General features: G+C 32.8%; 3 protein-coding genes and 1 non-coding gene across 11 annotated transcripts; 3 read left to right on the top strand and 1 right to left on the bottom strand.

Moving 5' to 3' along the window:
* The first annotated feature begins 5,725 nt into the window (after positions 1-5,725).
* LOC107032716 (mitochondrial pyruvate carrier 1-like) lies at positions 5,726-8,672 on the top strand. Of its 3 annotated transcripts, none has more exons than XM_015234294.2 (6): positions 5,726-5,879; positions 6,055-6,099; positions 6,256-6,351; positions 6,479-6,533; positions 8,041-8,135; positions 8,521-8,672. In XM_015234294.2, the coding sequence occupies exons 3-6, from the start codon at positions 6,256-6,258 to the stop codon at positions 8,554-8,556; spliced, it is 282 nt and encodes a 93-aa protein (XP_015089780.1). In that variant the 5' UTR covers positions 5,726-5,879; positions 6,055-6,099; the 3' UTR covers positions 8,557-8,672. The 3 variants fall into 3 exon arrangements, with proteins under 3 accessions (XP_015089780.1, XP_015089778.1, XP_015089779.1); XM_015234293.2 differs by having other exon boundaries at positions 5,729-5,879; positions 8,041-8,173; positions 8,521-8,669; XM_015234292.2 differs by having other exon boundaries at positions 5,727-5,879; positions 6,055-6,351; positions 8,041-8,173; positions 8,521-8,669.
* Positions 8,673-10,256: 1,584 nt separating this feature from the next.
* LOC107032696 (protein TIC 62, chloroplastic) lies at positions 10,257-17,811 on the top strand. Of its 6 annotated transcripts, none has more exons than XM_015234267.2 (17): positions 10,259-10,491; positions 11,906-12,017; positions 12,117-12,189; positions 12,279-12,327; positions 12,435-12,611; positions 12,790-12,871; positions 12,986-13,058; positions 13,156-13,266; positions 13,879-14,031; positions 14,273-14,382; positions 15,055-15,228; positions 15,310-15,483; positions 15,565-15,738; positions 15,820-15,972; positions 16,071-16,244; positions 16,326-16,508; positions 17,523-17,811. In XM_015234267.2, the coding sequence occupies exons 1-17, from the start codon at positions 10,332-10,334 to the stop codon at positions 17,575-17,577; spliced, it is 2,187 nt and encodes a 728-aa protein (XP_015089753.1). In that variant the 5' UTR covers positions 10,259-10,331; the 3' UTR covers positions 17,578-17,811. The 6 variants fall into 6 exon arrangements, with proteins under 6 accessions (XP_027768025.1, XP_027768024.1, XP_015089753.1 ...); XM_015234269.2 differs by having other exon boundaries at positions 14,255-14,382; positions 16,224-16,244; XM_015234266.2 differs by having other exon boundaries at positions 10,260-10,491; positions 14,255-14,382.
* Positions 17,812-17,970: 159 nt separating this feature from the next.
* TRNAN-GUU lies at positions 17,971-18,044 on the bottom strand. Its single transcript has one exon. It is a non-coding gene; the product is annotated as a tRNA-Asn (tRNA).
* Positions 18,045-21,330: 3,286 nt separating this feature from the next.
* On the top strand, positions 21,331-21,999 carry LOC107001469. The gene has a single exon (XM_015199503.1). It carries the CDS (start codon positions 21,331-21,333, stop codon positions 21,997-21,999), a length of 669 nt encoding a protein of 222 aa, XP_015054989.1.
* The last annotated feature ends 2,561 nt before the right edge of the window (positions 22,000-24,560 follow it).

Here is a 24,560-nt window from a genome sequence, read left to right as displayed (position 1 = left end):
GAATTTAGCAAATGCACCTGTGTGTTGTCCATTTTAATCATATCTTCCATAATATTCACCACCTCTATTTGACCTGATTATTTTCACCTTTCTATCTAGTTGTCTTTCAACCTCAGTAATAAAGACCTCTAAGGTATTTATCACTTGAACTTTTTCATGCAACAAATATACATACCAATAACGTGAAAATCGTCAATAAAAATGATAAATATTTTTCTTTATTGAAAGATGCAATACCAAAAGGACCACATATATCTGTGTATAATTTCAAGAAGTTGTGTGCTTCTTGTGGCTCCTTTCTTTGTGTTGTTTGTTTTCCTTTAATACAATCGACACAAACGTTAAGGTCTGTAGAATCCAAATTTGAAAATATTTCATTCTTAACTGATCTTTTCAATCTTTCTTTGGATATCTGACCTAAACATTTGTTCCACAAGAAAACAGATTGTTCATTCACCAAATTTCATTTGGTTCCAATATTATGATGCAGAGTTAATAGTGTTTCGACAAATAGATTATCAAGATTCAGTTAGTATAAGTTATCACAAAGAGTACCACTACCAATGATATAATTATGTTTAAACAAACTAAAGTATCCATTACAATTAAAAGAGTATCCAGTCTTATCTAAGTTAGATAAAGAAACGAAATTTCTTGAAAGAGAAGGTACATAACAAGTTTCAAGTAAATATAAGTAATGTCCAATATTAAGGACCATCCAGTAAGTCCTTATAGCTTTAACGGGAGCCTTCATTCTATTCCCCATATACACATATCTTTCATTCTGATTTATGGTTTGTGTTGTAAGGAATCCTTGCATCGTATTAGAAACATGAACAGTACAACCAGAGTCAATCCACCAAGTATTATAAGGAATTTCAGTTAAATTTGATTCGAAACATGCAAAATCACTAGGCTTACCTTTCTTCTCGATCCATGTATTAAATTTCAGGCAATCGTTTTGAAAATGTTCAGATTTTCCACAGAAATGATACTTATCATTCTTGTGTTCCTTCTTACATACTTGAGAGGAGGACTCACTAACATTATGGTGCCTCTTTTCCTTTAGCATGTTTCTTTCCTTTATTTCCAACTCCTTGATGACTTACAAAGTTAATGGAGTGGGTTCCTTGATTCTTGAGCCTTACTTCCTCCTGAACCAATATTTCGTGTAGTTCATGCACGGTTCCATTTGTCTTTCATGGTGTTATAGTTCATTTGGAAAGGATCACACTCAGACGGTAATGAGTTGATAATAAATTGTACAAAGAAATTTTGTTCCACTTCCATTCCAAAGACTTAAGTCTTGCTGCTACGTTTGTCATTTCGATGACATGCTCATGCATGGTACGGGAACCATCAAACTTTATGGTGGTCAAAGTACACATTAGTGTCCCAACAAGAGACTTATCAGCAATTTGTGAGAATTCTTCCACAAGTTTCAGAAAATATTTTGCAATTTCAGTTTTGGGAAAATAGTCTTAATGTTGCCCGCAATATTCATTCTCATAAACATTATGCCTAATATGGTAGATCGACCTAGTGCTTATAATAGGACACTTCTTCATTAGTTTGGTTTCAGTAATAGTAGTTGGCATATCAGTGTAAAGCGCAACATTATGATCTAAAACTCTGAGATGAAATTCGATTTGTTCACACCAATCTAAGAAGTTAAGACCGTTAAAGATCGTAACAGAGATAGAGTGCGAATGAAGAGCAAATGCTGCAAATATAATATGATCATTTGTTAATACTTTGAATTATAAATTTTAAATATACTATCAAATTCAGAAACGATTTATAAATTCTTAAATGTATATAGATGTCCACCTTGGGACGAAACATTAAAATAAAATTTTAGACATAAATGTGTATTTAACGTAATTCAATAATTTTTAATGTGTCAATCAATAATATTTATCATCTTTGGATGAATAAATAAAACCAATGACACATCTAAGTTATCTCCTCAATGATCAATGGTTATAAAAATAAGATAATCAACCTTTGGGTGATCCATAAATATCTTATAACCAAAAATTTTAATATAACCATAAGTGTTATATCAGTTATAAGCATTAAAATAATGGAGAATTTAATGTACTTTTAATCACTATTATTTTGAACTAATTCTTCAAAGATTAGACCACTTTGGTGATAACTAATCCCATATACATAATTTCAAAATAAATTTTTCATAATAGTGAATAATTATTTTACTTAATACTACCCATTACCGCTTCAAATAAAGAAAACATTAATTCTATGAAAAATAACTAGTTCTTAAATCAAACTTTGATACAACATCTAAGGATTTAATGGATTGTATAAAACAATTTAAACATTCATAAATCCTATCAATTATTCAAGATCGTAGAACTATATGATTTTCACATAAATCTATTACTATAATAATTCAATTAAGAATACATACCAGAATCAACCATTATAATTCTTGACTTGAATTAAGCGGAAGTTTTTTTGTGAGTCTTGACAAGGAACTAGTTTTCTTTTCTCTTATATGGGATAGATTATTCCCTTTTAATAGGTAGAGAGAGGACCAAGCGGTTAGTTACCACTTTCCATCAAAGTAGATAGTGGGGAGTTATAACCATAATAAACTTTTTATATTTATCCAATTAGAATTTAGTTAGTAATTAAATATTAAACCAAAATAATATTAATGTGAGTCATAAAAACTAACACATGTGGGCCACAAAACTATTAGAAACTCTTTCTCAAAACTCATCTTTACTTTCTAAAAAAAACTCAGTTTAAAACTCAAGTGTTGGTGTAGACAATAAAATTCGCGTCGAGAAAACAATAATCAAGAACGGAAGATTATAGCAACAATCGTTTTTATTATTTCAAATGCGAGTGTTACAATCTCTATAATTCCTCTGAATTCGCCTTTTCAAATATAAATTCAAGGGCTTTAAAGCTTGTTCTTGAATCTATGATGAACTTGAACTTGAACTTTATCTTGATCTTGACTTTTAATTGAGTTCAAGGGCTTCGAGCTTGTTCTTGAATTCGGTGGTCTTGATCTTGATCGTTCTTGAACTTGAATGCCTGAATTCTTAAACTTGTAGCTTTGTAGAGAATTAAATGGCGTTTGTACCACGGAGTTTCTCTAGCTTCTTGTTTAGAATTTTCTGTCTCTTTTCTGAATTATGAGGACACCTATTTATAGTTTTAGAATAGAGGAGTTGCGATTGAAATAGGATTTCGTTCAGCCAATCAGATTTAAGCGACATGGCATTTGGGCTTTATGGAGCAGGCTTGTCATCTTTGACACATGTCATGATTCTATTGGTTTTCTTATTTGACTTGGCATGCCACATCATCTGCACACGTGGCGCCAAGATGGGCTCTAGAATGAGATGAAATTGGGTTTAACAAATTGGATCCAATGTAGCCCAAATCAATCAATTTAGACTTTAATTAAATCCATATTTATTGGACTTAAATATTTAACTCAATTATATCAATCCACAATATTTATTTGGATTAACATATATATGAATTCAATATAATCCGGATCATTTTATAAATTTATATTTAATAAATTTTAAATGATTACAGTTGGCTTTAAAAAGCTTCATAAGATTTATAACTCAATGCATAGGGTTCATGCGTAATTATGAACATGAATGACTCAAATCAGGATCTTAATAGCAATATGGAAACTCAGTACTCAGAATTCGACGATACTACTCTTTTAAAAAATACTCAAGCATAGGGTTCGTGATGAAATATAGATGTGAACGAATCAACTCAAGAATCTTAATGCATAACATATAGCAATTCAATAATTCGGAACAGAATATCAAAAAGAAACAGAAACTCGAGAACTCAAAATCAACTCATCTCAAGAATACTCAAATCTAGGGGTGGAATCCTAGATTTCTCTTTTATTGATTTGAAAATAGATGTAGGGCGTGAGGATAAACTAGTCCAACAGTATGATAGTCTTACATACATGGAAGACAATCTTCTTGAAGAAATTTGAAACAAAATCTTGGAAGATTTACCCTAACCTTAACGTTTCTTGAATTTCTTGAGCGTAGAATTTTAGGAGTGAATGAGAGGGTTTGATTTATAAAACTGGATTTTCTACACGTTTAGGATAATTTAGATGACCTCCTAAGGGTTTTTTAGGACTAAAACAACCTTGAAGAAATAAATAAAACGAGCTATGAGTCGGAATAATTTTTCAGCAGGTAGTGAGGTTCGTATTGGCTCCGTAACGTGGAGTCATCCCGGAGCTCTTGCCAGGTTTGAGCGTTGTTATCATACCTTTTTACTCAGAGCTCGAGTTTTCGCAAAATTGGTGGCTTTGAAAAGAGGACTCAAAGACATTTAATTTGATAGATCATGGGCTACCTAACTCTTTATGTGCTAAGAGATATGGTCGTTTGAAGTTGACCAAAACTTAAGAAAATGATGGGTGACTTGAACAATTTTCTCTTTAATTTTTTTTTATTGAACTAGAGGTGTAACATCTAGTGACCTTAACACCTAAGAAAATTTAAAATCACTCGACAAAATTTCTTTCACAATGAAGAAGGGTTTGAGTCTTAGCTAAAAAAATTTTGTGTTGTGAAAAAAATTGACAAAAATTACATCATAAAAAGGTTTAATTATCTTATATGTGTTGTGTATAGTAAATGTTTAAATTTTTTATTTCATTCGTGTGTTGATTATTTTTTATATTTTGAAAATCCACTTATCGAAAATTGGGTAATAATTTGTCAGTTAAACAAAAAAGGTGTTGAGATTTGGCCAAAAGTTTGGCAATGTAATATATTTGGAAAAACATGAAATAAGGGTTAGGCTAGAAATTGGCGTCCCAACTTACCAGAGAAACAATAAAAATTAATTCCTTGTGTGTATATATATATATATGGTTATAAATAACTTGAAGGACGACCAAAGATATTTCCAATTACAAAACAACATAAAACGTCGGAGTCATGAGGATGACTTTTTAGGCCAAGGCAGCCGTAACGTAATGAATGATTCATTCATGCCTCTTCCTCTACTATAGAATATAGCATGGGTCGCAAATCTAACTTTACTGTTTCCAATTAAAAGCATAATATATAAACGTCTATTTTAACTTAGTCTCAGTTGATATTTATATTCTTAAATTTTAAATGTACACAAGCATTTGTATTTAGTAAAATTGAACAAATAGAACGTTCTATATGAAAATTTGTATAATGTCATGTAAGATGCATAATAAGTATATTTTGTTCAATTATATATAACTGTAAGTGTCTATTTGAGCACATTCAGAATTGGAGGTCATAGATGTTGGTTGAAGCCAAGTTGAAAGACGTATTTATGTACAATATCAAATAAAAAATTACGTAAAAAGTAAAATCATATGAGTATATATTTATAAATGTTTTTTTAAAAAATCACGTTTGATTTAGAACTCAAAATATTTAAATTCAGAATCTGCTAATTAATACTCCATCGATTACATATCAATTGAATTTGTAAGGTAATATACACCTATTAAGAAAAACATTGAAATAATTAAAATCATATTTTTCACTATTGTCTTTTATAAAATCATAAATATAACTTTGTAAGTAGGTAATTTTTCTCTTAGAAATATGAAACATTAAATAAATGAAAAAAAATTTAAACATACATTGAACAATTCAATTATTATGACCAATTAAAAACATCCAAAATTCAGTTAATATGGAATATAGGATTAAATAATTCTTACAGCTCAACATATATAAATTAATAGCCTCATGCTTCTCCATCTCCTACTATATATTCACTAATACTAATTAATCAACCATCGTTTCAAAGTGCTCTTCCTTGTACGTCTCTCATGCAAAAATTGACACAATTTGGTAAGCCCTTTCATATGATTTTGGTTTTATCAAATCAAGTTTCAACAAAGTAGAACATGTCTTCTTCTTTTTTTTTATTATTAGTACTTGAGGCAATTCAATTTTCTTAATTAGTAATTTCTTCCTACCATTCCTTGCAAGATTTTCTAATGAATTTAATTTTCTCTATATCCAGGAACGAACAATTATTAGGTTTGGTGCATCTCGATTAATTCACCAGGTATATGATATCTGCTACCATCACGGATATTAAATTCTACTAAAGTTTAGACAGATTTAAAAAAAAAAACTATAATTTTGGATCTCTTATTGAATTTTGGACACTCACGACGACGGGCGGTACATGTGTTTTGGTGAATAATTTGTGTATATGCAGATGAAGAAATCCGTCCGAGCGTACTTGAATAGTCCAATGGGTCCTAAAACAACTCACTTTTGGGGTCCTATGGCCAATTGGGGATTTGTAATCTCTGTATGTACCCTTTCCTACACATATATATATATATCATCATTTTATCACATATATCTATCGATGATCGATCTTACTATAAAAGTTGGACAAAAATTCTGAAATTAATTTTGACAAATGATTGTGTTAGGGAATGATGGATACAAAAAAGACCCCAGACGCAATATCTGGCAACATGACTGCAGGTGAGTTAGCTATAACATATACTCTCTCCGTTTTATTTTATATGATTTTATTTGACTTGATATAATAGTTAAAGATAAGATTTTTGAAATTTATGAATTAAAACAATAATTGTATGGTTATAAATCATTTTATTAAGAAAAAGAAGAAATTTTAGAATTAAAGTATTTCTTATCATAAATAAAATGACATTCTATTTGGAACAATTTTTTTTTAAAAAAAATATCTTGTAATTTATGAGATCAAGGATCACACAATGCAAAATTACATTGGTCACGTTAAAGCTAGGTAGGGCTAAAGAAATTAGGTAAACCTCCTTCAATAGAAAATTATACTCTTATTTACATATAAATAAAAATACGTTTCTTCTTTATATATTTACTTATTTATATATTAAACCTCTAAACCCCTATGGGCAAATTCAGGTTTCACCCCTAAATAGAAAATGTCAGAAGTCAAACTTTAGGCCTATGTTTTTATCTATAGTAAATTCAATTGTGACATGTCACATGTAAATGTGAATGAAACGGATATACAGTATTAAAATATCTATAGAATATTGTTGATCTATATATAAAGGGCTAATTCTTTGATAGCCATTTAAAGTTGACATAAATTTTTATTTAGACATTTTAATTAGATTTTGTTCTTTCTAGATATTTCATATCATATTTTGTTGTGTTAATTTGATACTTTTTGCTGACTTGATATATTGTGTGTTTTGCACGCATCTTGAGAGCGTGAGAAATTTATTTTTTTATTTTTTTCCTTCTTCTTCTTCTTCACTCTTTATCCCTACCACTTATTTTACCTTTCACCATGCAAAATCATGATAAAAACCTTATAAAATATGAAAAAGTAAAATAAAAAACTATCGCACTAATTTCAAAAACAATTATAAGAACAAAATTATCAAAAATCATCAGACTAACTCTTTTAAAAAAAAAAAATTAGAACAAAACACACATTTTTTCCAAAAAAAATTAGAAGAAGAAATGTCGTATATGGTTCTCAAAATCAAATTCACAACAAAAAGAAGAAGAAAAAAAACGAAAAAATCTAATGAATTTTTTTAAAGAAAAAATGGAAGAAGAACCAAAATTTGGCGGGAGGTTGGGGAGGTAAAAGGGACAGAAGTAAGGTGGATCGGTAGGGGTGGGGTGGGATGGGACGGTAGAAAATAGGTAATTTTATTTATTTATTTTTATTGAAAAAATAATTATTTTTTAATAATTTATTTTAAAATTATTATTTTTACACTCAAATGTCATATGTTAACTTTTTTTCAATTAGTCATTATGACATTTCATCCGCAAGTGTATTATACATTTTGTAATTTCAGCTGATTAACGAAAAAAGTGTTAAAATGACACAGTAAAATCTTACTTGAGGTATTTAAAATGAACAAAATCTACTTAAAGAGTGTAAGTAAAAATTGATGTCAATTTAAAAAAGTTATCGATGGATTACGCCGTATATAAATAAATATTATTGTGTGTTTGGTTGCAGTGTTGTGTATATATTCGATGTTGTGTATGAGATTTGCATGGATGGTGAGGCCTCGAAATTATATGCTGCTAGCTTGCCATGCTGCTAATGAATCTGTACAACTCTACCAAATTTCTCGTTGGCTTCGCTATAGGTTTCATTACTCACTTTCACATTTTTATATTTTTGATTGCTCGTTCATTTTTTTTTAAAAAAACTTTTTTAATTAATTTTTTTGATAAATCATGAAAGGATAGTTTTATTTTATCTATTATATTCTCATTTAATTGCTTTGAGAAAGGTATAATTTTTTTTGAAAATCTTAAGTTTTTAAATTATCAAACTTGATAATTAATAAAGATCAAATTGTAAACTCAATATGTCAATAATTATTTTCTTAATAAATATATTATTTTAAAAGTGGACAAATAATTAAGAACGAGAGAATATTATTTTGATAATCATGAAAATATAATAATAATTATTTTTTTTCATTTTTAGGAACCTCCAACCAAAGGAAAAGGCAGCGGCTTCTGATTAATTACGAAATAGCACGGATTTAAGTATTATTTTTGTTATGATTGATGTAACATAAAATTTGAAGAGACAATCAAAATTCTAATATGATTTTTAATATTTTAAGTTGTTAATTATTATAATTTATGATACTTTTATATAAATTAAATAATCTTTTCTTTCTATCTGGCATTGATAGAATTCAAGAGTCAACTTAATTTTTATGTCTTTTAAAATTGTAAGTTGTTAATTACTATCATTTATAATATCTTTTAATGTTTCAAATAATATATATTATCTTAATTTATGTGACAATGATAAAATTTTAAAGGACAACGAAATTTTTTTTATAATTTTTAAATATTTTAAATTATTAATTATTGTGATATCTTTTACATAATTTTAAAATAATGTATATTACTCTCTTTATCCAAATGTATGTTGCCCCTATAAAAATTCGAGAATCATTTAAAAAAGTTATGTCTCTTGAATTTTTAAAATGTTTGTTATTATGATCTACATTTGGGATCTAATTTCGAGAATGTATCAACTTTTTTAATCTTTTAAATACTTTAAGTTACTAATCATTATAATTTACAATAGGCTTTACTTAATAAGTCCAATAAAAAATCTAATTTCCTAATTTCTTTTTTCAAGACAATTGTTAGAATATGATGTAGTTAGTCAAAGGGGGGAAAAGGTGAAAGAAGGAAGTAACAGAAAAGTTGTGTGAGATATGATGGACAATTTAGTCATAACCACTCTAAGAAAAGGTAGTAAAGGAGCTAGTGATGTACTAATTTAATAATATTATGCTAAATATTCAATGTATAAATTTTTTATCTAAAGAAATTAAATTTCATAATTTTATTGGCTCAAACTATTGCGTAAAAGTTATAACGTTCAAAAAAAAATATTTCATAATTCATATCATGTCAATTAGCACAAGTGAAAACTTTTTTTTAAAACTTTGTAATAATTCTTATATAATGTCCATTGTTCTCATAATTTTTCATATCATATCAATTAAAAACTTTTCTTTTAAACTTTATAATTCTTATATGATGTTCATCGTTTCTCATAATATTTTACAAAATTTGTAGCTCAAAGATTATATAAGTTGTAATCTCCCAACATATAAGTAGTTTTTTAGACCAATATTGGCCTTACCCTGAGGTATTCTATCAAACATTGAATTATAAGGTATCAATGAGTCCAATGAACATTGAAATAAATTCAACTTCAGCCTACAAAGTTCCAATTTACCAACTCTAATGATAAATATTAAGAAATTCAATAATATTGTTCTTATTTTTATTTTGAAGATATTAGTAATATTTTACCAACATACCAAACCTTATATACTGGGTACGAAATGACATTTGGTATGATAGATAAATGAATATAATTTTGAGATAAAATTTTTATATTTTGTAATTTCTTATATGATTACAAAAATTTGCAATCAAGGCTGATAATTAGCAGTGAGATTTGTTATCCCTTACTTTGATGAAATAATAATTCTAGAAAATTTTATCGTATAAAAAGGAATTTTGTAAACAAATAACGTAGTTAGTGCTATATTTTTAGATTTAATATTGAATCTAGAAGTCAATAATATTTTCTTTTATTTTTCTATAGATAATAGTGAAAATTTTGTTTTGAAAAAGTTGGTATATATGATATAGACTATGTGGTCAGAATGTGTTGACTGAGAGAGCTTAACAACATCCACATGGATTACATGGGCAACTCCTTAAACGCACAACTCCAACAGAGTTCCAACGAAATCAACAATGGAGCTGCGTTGCTTGCAGACACTCAATATCCCTGCAACTGCTTTAGCAGAGAAGCCATTTTTGTGTGGACAACCAATTACATTGATTCAAACTAGCACTAAAAGGGGCCCAAATTCCAACAACCTTAACCCCCTTCGTTTCAGAACTCAAATTTCAGGTAAATGCAATTTTCATTAATGGGTTCCTACTCTGAAATTGGTCACACCCTTTTGGAGTCCTTTTCACATTGAAAATGATAAAGAAGGATTATTGGGTTTATACCTGTTATTTAAGTGGAGAAGGGTACGGGGATGAACCCATTATCAGGTTTAATATTGAAAATATTTTGGAGGTTTTCAGTGACTTTGAACCTTGCTTATCATAAAAGAAAAAAAAAAGGTTTTTTTTTTTTGGTGGAGTGAAGTTATTTTTTTTCCAGTTTTGAGGGATGGGGTTTGTATAAGGTTTATCACATGCTCTAGTGAAGTACTAGTTGAATGCATAAAAACATTTGGAGTTTATTCTTTTTCATTCTTTACATGTTCCATTTTGAAGAGTGACTGGAGGATCATATATAGTTTGCTGTATTATAACTCTCTGTTTGTCTATCATGGACCGAGGGTCTTCAGTCTCTGCCTCAACGGGGTAATGGTAACGTCTGCATACATTCTACCCGCCCTAGAGCCCACTTGTGGGATTTCACTGGGTATGTTTTTGTTGTAGTTGTTGGTCTCTCATGGTTATGAAGAAGAGTCCTTCAATGTAAAACCTTCATATTGATGAATTATTGAGATGTATTATTATGCCTTTTGGATCATCTTCTATTAGCTTTTATGCATTTTGTTATGTTAAGTTGTGGAGCCTGATTAATATATAGTATTATTTATTCTCTGTAACCAAAAATACTTTGATTTATTAATATATATACCCCACCGCCGTGGAAGTTTACTCACGGGGTGTTACCATGAAATATTGCTTTCTCTCTTTCTCTCTCTAGATCTCTCATCTCTTTCACTTGAAAGTTCTTGTGTTCTTAATTCATCAAGTGTGTGTGTGAATTCGATCCTAACATGTTGTACATCCATATTAATTGTTGTAGTTTTTCTACTAATGTTTTCTCCTTCAAGTGTGTGTGTGAATTCAATCCTAACATGTTGTACATCCATATTAATTGTTGTAGTTTTTCTACTAATGTTTTCTCCTTCAATTTTTGTTACTGTTTGTTGTAGTACTGTTCTGTTACTATCTTTTGTTTTTTGTACTTCTGTTACATTTTTTCTGGACTGTTTTTCCTTGAGCCAAGGGTTTATCAAAACAGTCACTTTACCTCTGAGGTAGGACTAGCAAGGTCTGTGTATACTCTACCCTCCGACACACTTTGTGGAACTATATGTTGTTGTTGCTTCTATTAGCTTTTACAAGCATTATTTGGAGATCATTTGTAGGATGATCTTCTATGACTGGGCCTATGGAACCATCTCTACAAGGAAACAAATTTTCATTTCTCTCTTGTGGTCTAAAGGTGCTTGATAAATAAGTAATCTTCTAAGAAGTGTTATAATTATATGGATATATCATATATGAATGTGCAGCAAAAATTAGCTCATTGGAACCTCAAGGAACTGCAAAAGATGTCAAATCAAAAGATGCAAATCTTGTTTTTGTTGCTGGTGCAACCGGTAGGGTTGGTTCTCGGACTGTAAGGTTGTAGTTTGTTTTCGACCTTGACTTTAGACTTAACTATATAAATCCATTTAAACCTGCTACTAAGTATATATTGATGAAAGACCAGAATGTTTTCAGGGAGCTTCTGAAATCAGGCTTTAAAGTTCGAGCTGGAGTTCGAAGTGCTCAAAGAGCTCAACCTCTTGTTAAAGTAAAAATTCTGACTAGTGGAAACATGTGATTTTACTGGATAACGTGCATCTAGATCCTTTATGACTCATAAATTGTTCCTTGTTACAGAGTGTTGAGCAAATAAAACTTGAGAATGCTACGGATGGAGGAGCAAAAGGTAAGATTGATGCAGAAAGGACTTCTCATATATGATTATGGTATTAGCAGTTTAGAGTAAATGTGCTTCTTTGGAACATCACATGTTACATTTGGTCTTTAGCCCAGCTATAGAGAAGCTTGAAATTGTGGAATGCGATTTGGAGAAAAGTTATCAGATTAGGCCTGCACTGGGCGATGCATCAATTGTTATATGTTGCATTGGTGCCAGTGAAAAGGAGATCTTTGATGTTACTGGACCATATCGAATTGATTACCTGGCTACTAAGAACCTTATTGATGCAGGTAAAAGGAATTCTGATTTAAATTGTAGATGTTACTCAAATCTTTTTTCGTCATATTGTCCTCTACAATTCGTTCCTTCAGAAGCAATTGGTATTGATTAAAATCAGATGCAGTGCCATTAAAATACTCACACTCACATAAAATGAGTGATAGAAAGTTGATTGTTTCCTCCGCGCAGCAACCGTCGCAAAAGTTGACCACTTTATCTTGCTCACATCTTTGGGAACAAACAAGGTCGGTTTTCCTGCAGCAATTCTCAAGTAAGTCTAGGAGTATTCTGATTCACATTAGAGTCCTTGGAAGATATATTTGGCTTTAAACATGAAAACGTTTTCTTTAGTTCATTGACTCTCCATTTTGTTATGGTCTGTAAGTTTGTTTTGGGGAGTCCTCCTTTGGAAAAGGAAAGCAGAAGAGGCACTGCTTGCCAGTGGGCTTCCTTATACTGTGAGTTCTTCTCTGTATTATGCGTTGGAAATACAAAAGTGAGGTGATATGTGTCTTAACTGCAATATGGTGCTCATATTTCACTCTGCTATTTCAGATTGTGAGACCTGGAGGAATGGAACGTCCCACTGATTCTTTTAAAGAAACTCACAATATTACTCTTTCGGAGGAAGATACTTTATTTGGTGGTCTCGTGTCAAACCTTCAGGTTCCTAACAAAGTTTTATTTGCAATTAAAATTTCTTGACCTCTTTAGGGTAATGATACATTATCTACACTAATAATTTTTTTTTTTAACATGATATGAAAATACATTCCAGCATGTAATTCAATGGGCTTGTGATGTGGATAACTGTTCAGAGCTAAATAATACTTTCCTTGAGTAGTTTTCATTCTGAAAATCAAAGTGAAAGGTTCTTTTTTATTTTTCTAGTTCTCTGTCTTAACTAAAAGTTTGCATTGATTTCTTAAAGTTAAAAGGTTATTTGTGGCTCAAATTTCATGAGAGCAATAGTCCGACATCACATAATGAATACTCCCACTGGTGGACAGAAATACTTCTTACATACAGGACTCAAAATCTCTAAATGGGCGATGAACAATTATGAGTTGCAATTTATGCATTTTGTTATCTCTGATGTCAGCCGATAGCATTTTATCTGGGCTGTCAGGGGTTACTCTTCTTGGACATTTTACAAAGTCACGTGAGACCTATGGCATAAAGAGAAATGGTTGAAGTATTTGCTAAGTCTCATAAATTTTGTTTATATCAAGAGCTAGCAATTTACAGTCAGCAGCTAAGACAACTCTGATTTATCAGGTGGCAGAACTAATGGCGGTTATGGCCAAAAACCGGAGCCTTTCATACTGTAAAGTGGTTGAAGTAGTTGCAGAAACAACAGCACCGTTGATCCCCATGGAGGACCTTCTTGCAAAAATTCCCCCCCAACGTGTTGAGGTTTCCCCACCCAAGGTAATTTCATTTACTTCTTCATGGAAAACAGAGATTACATTGCCCAAAATGGCTTTTATACAGAATTAGGATAAATGAGGCATTCATGCAACTGTCTTTAAAACAGAGAACCTTCCAATCCTGTCTTTATAAGGGACTTGTGTACTCTGATACTCCTAATAAATTCATGCAGAGGACCTTAGAATCACTTCATTTTTAGTCTTATTAACCCAGTTGTTTCTAGGAAACTGGTGATTTACAGAAATCTGCAACTCCAACCAGTATTACGTCTGAGATCCCTGATGCCTCGCTCGAGAAAAAACCTTCTGAAACAAAGTTGAAAGCAGCAGCACCTCTCTCTCCATATACTGCGTAAGCTTGATTATTTATTTTCTGTTAGGTGCATGTTTCTTCTTCAAATGAACTTATGCTTCTTTTCTTTTTTACTTTTTCCGGAATCTATGAAGAACTAAAGCCACCAATATCTCCTACTCCAACCCCTAGCATAGGCACAAGTTCAACCAAAGAAGGCAAAGCAGGCACTCCACACCTTCTTCCGAAATTAGTTCTTCAGAAAACTCAATCCCTGAAACTGATAGAAATACTCAACAGACAGACAAAAATAAAAAACTCCTTCCTCACCTTATCCGTTGTAACCTCATCTGCGTCCTCTCCACTTTAATTTTCACTGTTGTTGACTGTATACAAAGTGTGAAGATTAGACATCCCAGAATATTTCAAGTAGAATCATCATGGTCCACAATATTCTGGAATTTCCAATTCACAGTGACAGAATCTGATATGCACTCAGTAAACACATCAAGTGTATATGAATTTGTTAATCTTTGTTAATGCAAAGAATATGTTTTGTATTTTCAGTGTGTGCTTGTCTCATGGAACCTGATCTAATGATGTTTATTAGGGAATACATCTAAGCAAAATAAGAGAAATACGAACTCTTGCTTTTCATTTAAAGTATCATATTTGAAACTTTACATACAGACTTCACTGGAATCTTGCATATAATTACTTTTATTACCACAGTTATGCAGAGCTTAAACCGCCTACATCTCCTAGTCCGATTCCTCCTGGTGGTCATCAAGCAGGTGCAAGTGGAGCAGAAGATAGCAAACCCACTAAAGAAGCCTCTTCTGTTGTTGATTATGCTTTTGACAAAGCAGAATTGCTGACTACAAGACCTTCGTCTCCATATGCTGCGTTAAGTCATTCCTGAGTTAGTCCAACTACTTACACGCAAGTATAGTGTATTTTATTTGCTGACTGATTCAATCTTGGCAGTTATGAAGATTTAAAGCCACCTACATCTCCTAGTCCAAATCCTCCCGGAGGTCGTCAAGAAGGTTCAAGTGGAGCAGAAGATAGTGAACCCACTAAAGCAGTCTCTTCTGTTGTTGATTCTACTTTTGACAAAGCAGAATTGCTGACTACAAGGCCTTTGTCTCCATACACTGCGTTAAGTCATTCCTGAGTTAGTTCAACTACTTACACGCAAGCATAGTGTATCTTATTTGCTGACTGATTTAATCTTGGCAGTTATGAAGATTTAAAGCCACCTACATCTCCTATTCCAATTCCTCCTGGTGGTCGTCAAGAAGGTGCAAGTGGAGCAGAAGACAGCGAACCCACTAAGGCAGCCTCTTCTGTTGTTGATTCTACTTTTGACAAAGCAGAATTGCTGACTACAAGGCCTTTGTCTCCATACACTGCGTTAAGTCATTCCTGAGTTAGTCCAACTACTTGCACGCAAGCATAGTGTATCTTATTTGCTGACTGATTTAATCTTGGCAGTTATGAAGATTTAAAGCCACCTACATCTCCTATTCCAATTCCTCCCGGTGGTCGTCAAGAAGGTGCAAGTGGAGCAGAAGATAGCGAACACACTAAGGCAGCCTCTTCTGTTGTTGATTCTACTTTTGACAAAGCAGAATTGCTGACTACAAGGTATTTGTCTCCATAGTGTTATGTCATTCCCGAGTTAGTCCAACTACTTACACGCAAGCATAGTGTATCTTATTTGCTGACTGATTCAATCTTGGCAGTTATGAAGATCTAAAACCACCTACATCCCCTAGTACAAATCCTCCCGGAGGTCGTCAAGAAGGTGCAAGTGGAGCAGAGAATAGCAAACCCACTAAGGAAGCCTCTTCTGTTTATTTATTTACTTTTGACAAAGCAGAGTTGCTGACTACAAGGCCTTTGTCTCCATACACTGCGTTAAGTCATTCCTGAGTTAGTCCAACTACTTACATGCAAGTATACTGTATCTTATTTGCTGACTGATTCAATCTTTGCAGTTATGAAGATTTAAAGCCACCTACATCTCCAAGTCCAAGACCGAGTGGTTTGAAATCCTCAGCAACTGTGGAAGTAACATCAGCAGTTACTGGAGGCAACGATGTGGCAATCGATAGTGCTAACAATTTCTCCAAGGAGGATTCATCAAAAAGTTCAGCTTTCTGTCATTCTCCCTACCCTGCGTAAGTAGAGTTAGCTTTTTACTTGACAGATTGCACTGCATCAATTTTGATAGGAACTGGATATCAGCTATATCTCCTCCTTTTTTTCCAATTTGAGAATAAGTGGAAGTATCTTTTTCAAATAACTTTACCACATCTTCAGACTTTGGGTCTAGTTTCTTGACAAGATCTTTGTCCTGGAAAGAATAAAAAACAAGATAAAAATGAGTAAAGTAAAATTCTCGATGTTGAGTCATAACAGCACCTATCTCATTTCTTGTCTTGATGTTACTATGTGGTTTGACCAATTTTCGACTTATGATAAAGGTTACACCATAATCAGATATGTCAACCTCAACCCCCTCCCATATCACCATCATCAAATGCAGCAACCCTGACAAGAATCACCAGAAAATTCTAAGTTGCGGACTCTTCAGTTTCAATGCGGCACCCGTGTCTGATTCTCCAAAAATACACTACTTTTGGAGAATCCGACACGCACCCATTGACAATTTTGAAGAGTCCAGCAATTGCAGATAGTAGCCTTTAGTGATAGTAGCCAATGTAGTACTCCATCCTTTCCTATTTATATATCGACCTTACTAAAAGTAGGTTGTCCTTAATATTTGTCATTTTACTAAGTCAATGCATATAACACTATTTTAACCTTCAGAGTTATTAGACTGTGAAAGTATGAATTTGACCAGCATAGGAAATCCAAAATATTCATGTTAATTGGTCAATTCAATTAATCAAAATAAACTAATTCATGTTCATTTATTAAAAACTTGGCTTCTAGATAACACTAAATAAGGGTAAAATGGTAAACTTACCTATTTTCTTAGGGGAGTTTGAATCTAAAATGATGACATATAAATAGGAACAGAGGGTGTAGTTGATAAGGTTTTGTGTTTTAGATATCTTAGGTCCTGCTGAGGAATAAAGGAATGGAATGACATAATCCATGTGATGTTTTGTCACTTCTTTAAGTTGTGCTATAAAACTGAACTTCCTGTCTTTCGTTGCATTGAACAGGTATGAGGACTTCAAGCCTCCAAGCTCTCCAACGCCATCTTTCAATAAAATGTGAAGGGCTGGAATCTAGTTCTGTTTTGCTTCACTAGTTGTATCTCGGCAAGCCTATCGCGTAATGCATCAACTCAAGCATTACAGTTGGAGCAATTTTTTCATTATGTCTTTATTTTTATTTTTTCACTTGTATTTGACTTGTTGATGCCAACTCACACACTGTCAAGTGTCAACTGTTAACTCTATTAGCATTCACATGTTATTGTATGAAATGAGACCACATTTTCCTTGTTCATCTGTGAAAAGTAGAGGAATTTCCAATTCTGTACAAAAGATGTGGATAATTAGTTTTTGGGGGCAATAGTTAATTTTTATCGATGTTTTAGGATGGTTTTGGCACAGATAGTTATGATTGGTTGAATATAACTATCAAAGGAATATTCTAAAAAGAATACGCTAGAGGAAGGGGTTGAACCTTCGACCTTGTGGTTAACAGCCACACGCTCTAACCAACTGAGCTACTCCAGCTTTGTCTCTGGCCTCGCAAAAACTATTTATTTTTCTTCATTTCTAACTACTTTTCTTGACTCATCCAATAATATACTCTGATAAATACGCTAAAACTACTTTTCTTGACTCATCCAGTAATTTACTCTGATAAATATTTGGAGATGGTAACCACAAAATAGCAACTTCCACGCTTTGACTGCTATTTCCCAAGTTCAGATTTATGTCTATGTTACAGATATTGTCCTTACAAATCCTAATTCTTCTTCCCTTTTTTTTTTTTTTGATAAAATGGTTCCCCTCCCCAATCTATATCAGAAATCACAACTACACACTCTAACTTTGCGGGTGTCCTATCACCCTCTGAACTATTTAAAAATCTCACAAATAACCCCTTAAAACACAAAAATCACTCACGAGTCTTGTGGTGAAACACACGCACCTGACACGTGTTTTTCACCAATTATTATTTTTTAATTATTTTTTCTCCTTCTTCTTTATACTTTCTTCCCCAATTACAACCCTAATTCTTTGTGAAAGTTTTGATTTTAAAAATATTGAGGGATATGAATATAACTTGGGTTATAGAAGTATTTCGAAGTTACTTCTACTTTGCAGAAATTTATGGAAGCTCATTCCAATTACTATGCTCCAATTTTACGGGTAGAGAAAGATGTAGAAGCAAAGGTTATTGTTGAATTTGGAAGAACAGAGAATCGATTGAGTAGAAATACAAATTGTAATTTTGCTTCTATTTTTTTTTTTTAGAATTGAAAAGAGAAAATGGAGAGTTTTTTGACTAATTTATTTCCAATAAATAATTGTAATAAAAGTTCTACAAATTTTCAGTTCATAGAACTGTAATTTTTTTTATATATAAAAAATCTCCCCCTCCACCTTCACGATCCTAAAATATTTAACTAGAAATAAACTACCATCAAATCGTTTTAGGTTAACTTCCACATTATCTCTAGTCTAGGAACTTTCTCTTTCAAAAACAAACCGCCTTCCATGTCTTTACCATTAACTCTTTCACTTCCTTTACTTATCAAAGTTGCATGTATAAAAAAAAAAGGCATGGTGGACACTTGTATTTGTATGAGTTTGTATTGTGAATCCTTCTACTTAACAATTTATCAACTTAACCCTTAAATTCAATAAAATACCATATATCAAACCCCTCTGACCATTGACCAGACTTATTTGGCATTAAAATGGTTGAATTGGCATAAGAGAGTGGTACACGCGTGAGAAGGCGGGTGGACCTGCATTTTAAATATAAAAAATATTTTAAAGTAAAATATTCAATTAAAAAAATTAAAAACTAAAATAATAAATTAAAAAAGAAAAAAGAAAAAATGAACTTTAGAAAAGGTCATCCTCTTCCTTCAACTCCAGCCGCCATCCCCGTTCTTGCCCCCGTCCATTTTTCCTTCTTCTATACACTTCTTATCAACTTTAGCAGGATATTGACACCTCATTGTCGTCACATACAAGTTGTTATTACTGAAGAGAGAAAGCAACGATTTTATGGTGATGCTCTTCGCCCTGTCGGAGTCTACTAATTCAAAGTGGAGTAAGAGAGAGGCGACACTGATCCTTTTTCACTAGATCGGGAGGCGGCGAGTGGGTTTATTGGTACGACGGAGAGGACGAAGAAGAGAGACGGCCCATGGTGGCTCAAAGGGGTCGCCAATTAATAATTTTGTGGAGGTTGGAGAAAGAGGAAAGGAAAATAGAGAGGTTTGCAATGGAGGTGGAGACCTGCAGGTCTTGCCGGCAAGAAAAGCGGTGGCCGCGACGACTTCGCCGGTGAATTTAGATGTACACTGTTGAAGAGGTGTGGAGTCCCAAAATTTAATAAATTTAAAATTTATTATTTTATGTTTTATTTAATAAAATTTTGTTTGATAATTTTTAAAAATAAATAATAAAGATAATTATGACATGTAATTAATTTATGTGACATGGATATGACATGTCATCTATTCAAGGTGAGTGAATTACACACATGACGAGAGGAGTTTGAGAATACTTGTTTGATTGAGTTTAAGGGTTTACTTGGTAAATAGTTAAGTAAAATGGTTTACAATACAAACGCATACAAGTACAGGGGTCTACCAGACCATTTCGCCAAAAAAATAAATTAGATTTGACTTCGCAACAACACCTACCAAAAAATTAATCAACAAAATATAACCCAAAAAATATTTGTTGTCTTATCAATACTTCGAATACAAAGTTTAGTTTTCTATAACAAAAATTTAATCAGAACCTTCTTTAATTTGAAAAAGAAGCATCTTCAAAAATTTAAGAACAATATTGTGTGAAGATACAAAATCATATCCAAAAAGAAAAAAATTGATGAATCAATATAAATTGTAGACTAATTTATTTACGAAGATTAAGAATTAATTAGGAGACAGAACTCTAAAAAAGGTTACCTGAAATCTTCAAGATCATGGTAGAATTTAGTAGAAAATAGTTAGAAAGTAAGAAAGAGAGAGAAAGCAATAAAAAGAAGAAAGAGAAGAACGATGAAAAAGAAAATAAAAAGGAAAAATCAGTCAGTTTATTCTATTTGACAGAGTGAATGCATTCTCTGTGCCAACTCAGCATTTAAGGGTGAAGTTATTTTATTTTAAATAAATTCAAGAGGGTAATAGCATATCTATAAAATAAAAATGTGTTGAAGATAACCAACTCAGACATTCAGATCAGGAAGATGAAAAAGAAAACGAAGAGAAAGAAGACGAAGAGAAAGGAGAGAAGAACAATGGACATCTTGGGAAACATCGAAGAAAGTATCGAGGAGTTTCAGATCAGAGAAACGTTCCAAATGTTTCAAATGCACTCCAACAATGTTAACATTGGGGCCCCGGAAATAATGGGCTGAATCATTGGGCCTGCGGAAATAGTAAACTGGAGAAGAGTTGGGCCTTGAAGGATCAGAAACAGAAACAAGAAATGAAGGCCCAACTATGGATTCAAAGCCGAGAAATGTTTATGTCTTCTCACCCTTTGTATATATCTCATTATACAATACCTAGATTCCTTTTCCTTTTTACCCTTAACAGATTTTTGTAAAGAATAAAAGTTTGTTAGATTTTTAGACAAATAGAATTAGGCCAGCTGTATAGTTTGTTAGGAATAGAAGGTTCTTGATTTCTCATAATACTTGTATATATAGAAGCTTACAAGAAGAAAGATATACACAGAAAATTTCCCAAATATTTCTCTTTACTGTTTCTTGTAATTCTTACATGGTATCAAAACAGTAAATCAAATCATACAATCAAATACAATCATGGCTAATGAAGCTATCAATGTTCCTGAATCTGTGCCTGCAACTCAGGTAGCAGGATCTTCCACAGGAGCTAAAATTGATGTCAATCATGCATTCTATTTGCATTCTTCAGATTCTCCTGGAATGGGTTTGGTAACCAGCTCCTTTGATGGAAGAGGATATCAGGGATGGAAGAGATCAGTGCTTATAGCACTCTCTGCAAAGAACAAGTTGGGTTTCATCACTGGAGAGCATCCTTCACCAGCTCCAACTTCCACAGATCTGCAACCTTGGAGTAGGTGTAATGACATGGTAACATCTTGGCTTCTTAACTCACTTTCAAAAGAAATATCAGATAGTGTTATTTATTCCAGGACTGCTAAGGAACTCTGGATGAGCCTCGAACATAGGTTTGGTCAATCAAATGGTGCTAAACTTTTTCATTTAAAGAAAGAACTTAACAGATTGGTGCAAGGAACTAACAACATTGCAGGGTATTTTACTAAGCTCAAGAGACTTTGGGATGAACTAGCTTCCCTAGATTCACAGGATAAGTGTAGCTGTGTGTGCATCTGTGAAGGAAAACAGAAAATGGAGAAATCTGTTGAAGATGAGATGCTTATACAATTCCTTATGGGTCTTAATGACACATATGCACAAGCTAGAGGGAATATTCTCATGATNTGTTGAAGATAACCAACTCAGACATTCAGATCAGGAAGATGAAAAAGAAAACGAAGAGAAAGAAGACGAAGAGAAAGGAGAGAAGAACAATGGACATCTTGGGAAACATCGAAGAAAGTATCGAGGAGTTTCAGATCAGAGAAACGTTCCAAATGTTTCAAATGCACTCCAACAATGTTAACATTGGGGCCCCGGAAATAATGGGCTGAATCATTGGGCCTGCGGAAATAGTAAACTGGAGAAGAGTTGGGCCTTGAATGATCAGAAACAGAAACAAGAAATGAAGGCCCAACTATGGATTCAAAGCCGAGAAATGTTTATGTCTTCTCACCCTTTGTATATATCTCATTATACAATACCTAGATTCCTTTTCCTTTTTACCCTTAACAGATTTTTGTAAAGAATAAAAGTTTGTTAGATTTTTAGACAAATAGAATTAGGCCAGCTGTATAGTTTGTTAGGAATAGAAGGTTCTTGATTTCTCATAATACTTGTATATATAGAAGCTTACAAGAAGAAAGATATACACAGAAAATTTCCCAAATATTTCTCTTTACTGTTTCTTGTAATTCTTACATGGTATCAGAGCAGTAAATCAAATCATACATCAAATACAATCATGACTAATGAAGCTATCAATGTTCCTGAATCTGTGCCTGCAACTCAGGTAGCAGGATCTTCCACAGGAGCTAAAATTGATGTCAATCATGCATTCTATTTGCATTCTTCAGATTCTCCTGGAATGGGTTTGGTAACCAGCTCCTTTGATGGAAGAGGATATCAGGGATGGAAGAGATCAGTGCTTATAGCACTCTCTGCAAAGAACAAGTTGGGTTTCATCACTGGAGAGCATCCTTCACCAGCTCCAACTTCCACAGATCTGCAACCTTGGAGTAGGTGTAATGACATGGTAACATCTTGGCTTCTTAACTCACTTTCAAAAGAAATAGCAGATAGTGTTATTTATTCCAGGACTGCTAAGGAACTCTGGATGAGCCTCGAACATAGGTTTGGTCAATCAAATGGTGCTAAACTTTTTCATTTAAAGAAAGAACTTAACAGATTGGTGCAAGGAACTAACAACATTGCAGGGTATTTTACTAAGCTCAAGAGACTTTGGGATGAACTAGCTTCCCTAGATTCACAGGATAAGTGTAGCTGTGTGTGCATCTGTGAAGGAAAACAGAAAATGGAGAAATCTGTTGAAGATGAGATGCTTATACAATTCCTTATGGGTCTTAATGACACATATGCACAAGCTAGAGGGAATATTCTCATGATGAATCCTTTACCTAACATAAATGTTGCTTACTCCTTAATCTTACAGGATGAAAATCAGAAGGAAACATACATGAGTCCTATTGGCAATGCTGACTCCTCATCTTTCATGGCTAATGGAAATGGAAGCAAAAATGGCAAGCAGTTTCAAAAATCCAACCCAGCTGCATCAGGATCTGGATCAAAACCAAACATGGGGTATCCTAAAATAAATAACTATCAACAGGGACAGCAGACTCCTAGATATCCAAGACAGAATCTAAGATTCAAAGGAAAGAAGAAATACAATCCTAATGTTTCTTGTGATCATTGTGGCAAAACAGGTCATGTCATGGATGATTGTTACAGACTGATAGGATTTCCTGAGGACTTTAACTTCACAAATGACAAGAACTATTCAACACAAGTGAGGGGTAATGGAGCTATCATGGAGCAGGATGAACCCAGCTACTATGTGGATCAAGCCAGACTGCACATGAGCAAGGAACAGTTTGCTCAGTTTATTCAGGTCATGAAGCAGATGAAACTGCCAGAATCAACATCAAAGGATACTGGACCTGAAATTAATGCTAATGCAGTGGCTGGTACCATTTTTAAGTATTCTGGAACTTGTCTTTCTGTTTTTAACTCTGAAACTTGGATCATAGATTCAGGAGCCTCTGAACATATGTGTTTCAATCCTAAGTCATTCATCACTTTGTCTACTCTTAGAATACCTATCAACATAAATCTTCCAAATTCTCATTTCATAACTGTTACTCATATAGGAAGTGTTCAAATATACCCTGACTTGACAATACATAATGTCTTGTATGTGCCAAGTTTCAAATACAATCTCTTATCTGTACATAAGTTCAGTAATCAGTTTGGTTATACAGTTTTTTTCAACTCTAACAACTGTATGTTGCAGGGCCATTCAATGAAGAGGCCTCAAGCTTTTGGTGAATCAAGAGAGGGTCTCTATTTGTTGCAGCCTTTCCCTAAGAAGTCTAGTGATATTCAAAATACTAATACCTCTTTAGAGTCTAAAATCTGTAGTAGAATCAGTAGTTCTGTTTGTTTTCCTGATTCAGTTTCAGTACCTTTTTCTGTTTGTTCAAATGCTTCTTCTGATGTAAAGTTATGGCATGTAAGGTTGGGGCACTTACCCTATACATCAATGAAGAATATCAGTTTCTTATCTGTTCCTAAACAGTCAAATTGTCACTGTGAAATCTGTCCTAAAGCCAGACAATCTAGATTGCCTTTCTCTTCAAGCAAAATCACTACAAATAAATGTTTTGATCTAA

Source organism: Solanum pennellii, chromosome 10 (assembly GCF_001406875.1).
Source record: "Solanum pennellii chromosome 10, SPENNV200".
Classification (NCBI taxonomy): Eukaryota; Viridiplantae; Streptophyta; class Magnoliopsida; order Solanales; family Solanaceae; genus Solanum; species Solanum pennellii.
The sequence above is the reverse complement of the archived record's forward strand: the minus strand, read 5'-3'. Positions and strand labels throughout refer to the sequence as shown.

Coding starts and splice junctions, on each gene's coding strand:
- LOC107032716 (XM_015234292.2), top strand. CDS start 6,250: ATGCAGATGAAGAAATCCGTCCGAGCGTACTTGAATAGTCCAATGGGT. Junction 6,352..6,478: donor ATTGGGGATTTGTAATCTCT/GTATGTACCCTT, acceptor TGATTGTGTTAG/GGAATGATGGATACAAAAAA. Junction 8,174..8,520: donor TCTCGTTGGCTTCGCTATAG/GTTTCATTACTC, acceptor TTTCATTTTTAG/GAACCTCCAACCAAAGGAAA.
- LOC107032696 (XM_015234266.2), top strand. CDS start 10,332: ATGGAGCTGCGTTGCTTGCAGACACTCAATATCCCTGCAACTGCTTTA. Junction 12,190..12,278: donor GAGCTCAACCTCTTGTTAAA/GTAAAAATTCTG, acceptor TCCTTGTTACAG/AGTGTTGAGCAAATAAAACT. Junction 16,245..16,325: donor CCTTTGTCTCCATACACTGC/GTTAAGTCATTC, acceptor CAATCTTTGCAG/TTATGAAGATTTAAAGCCAC.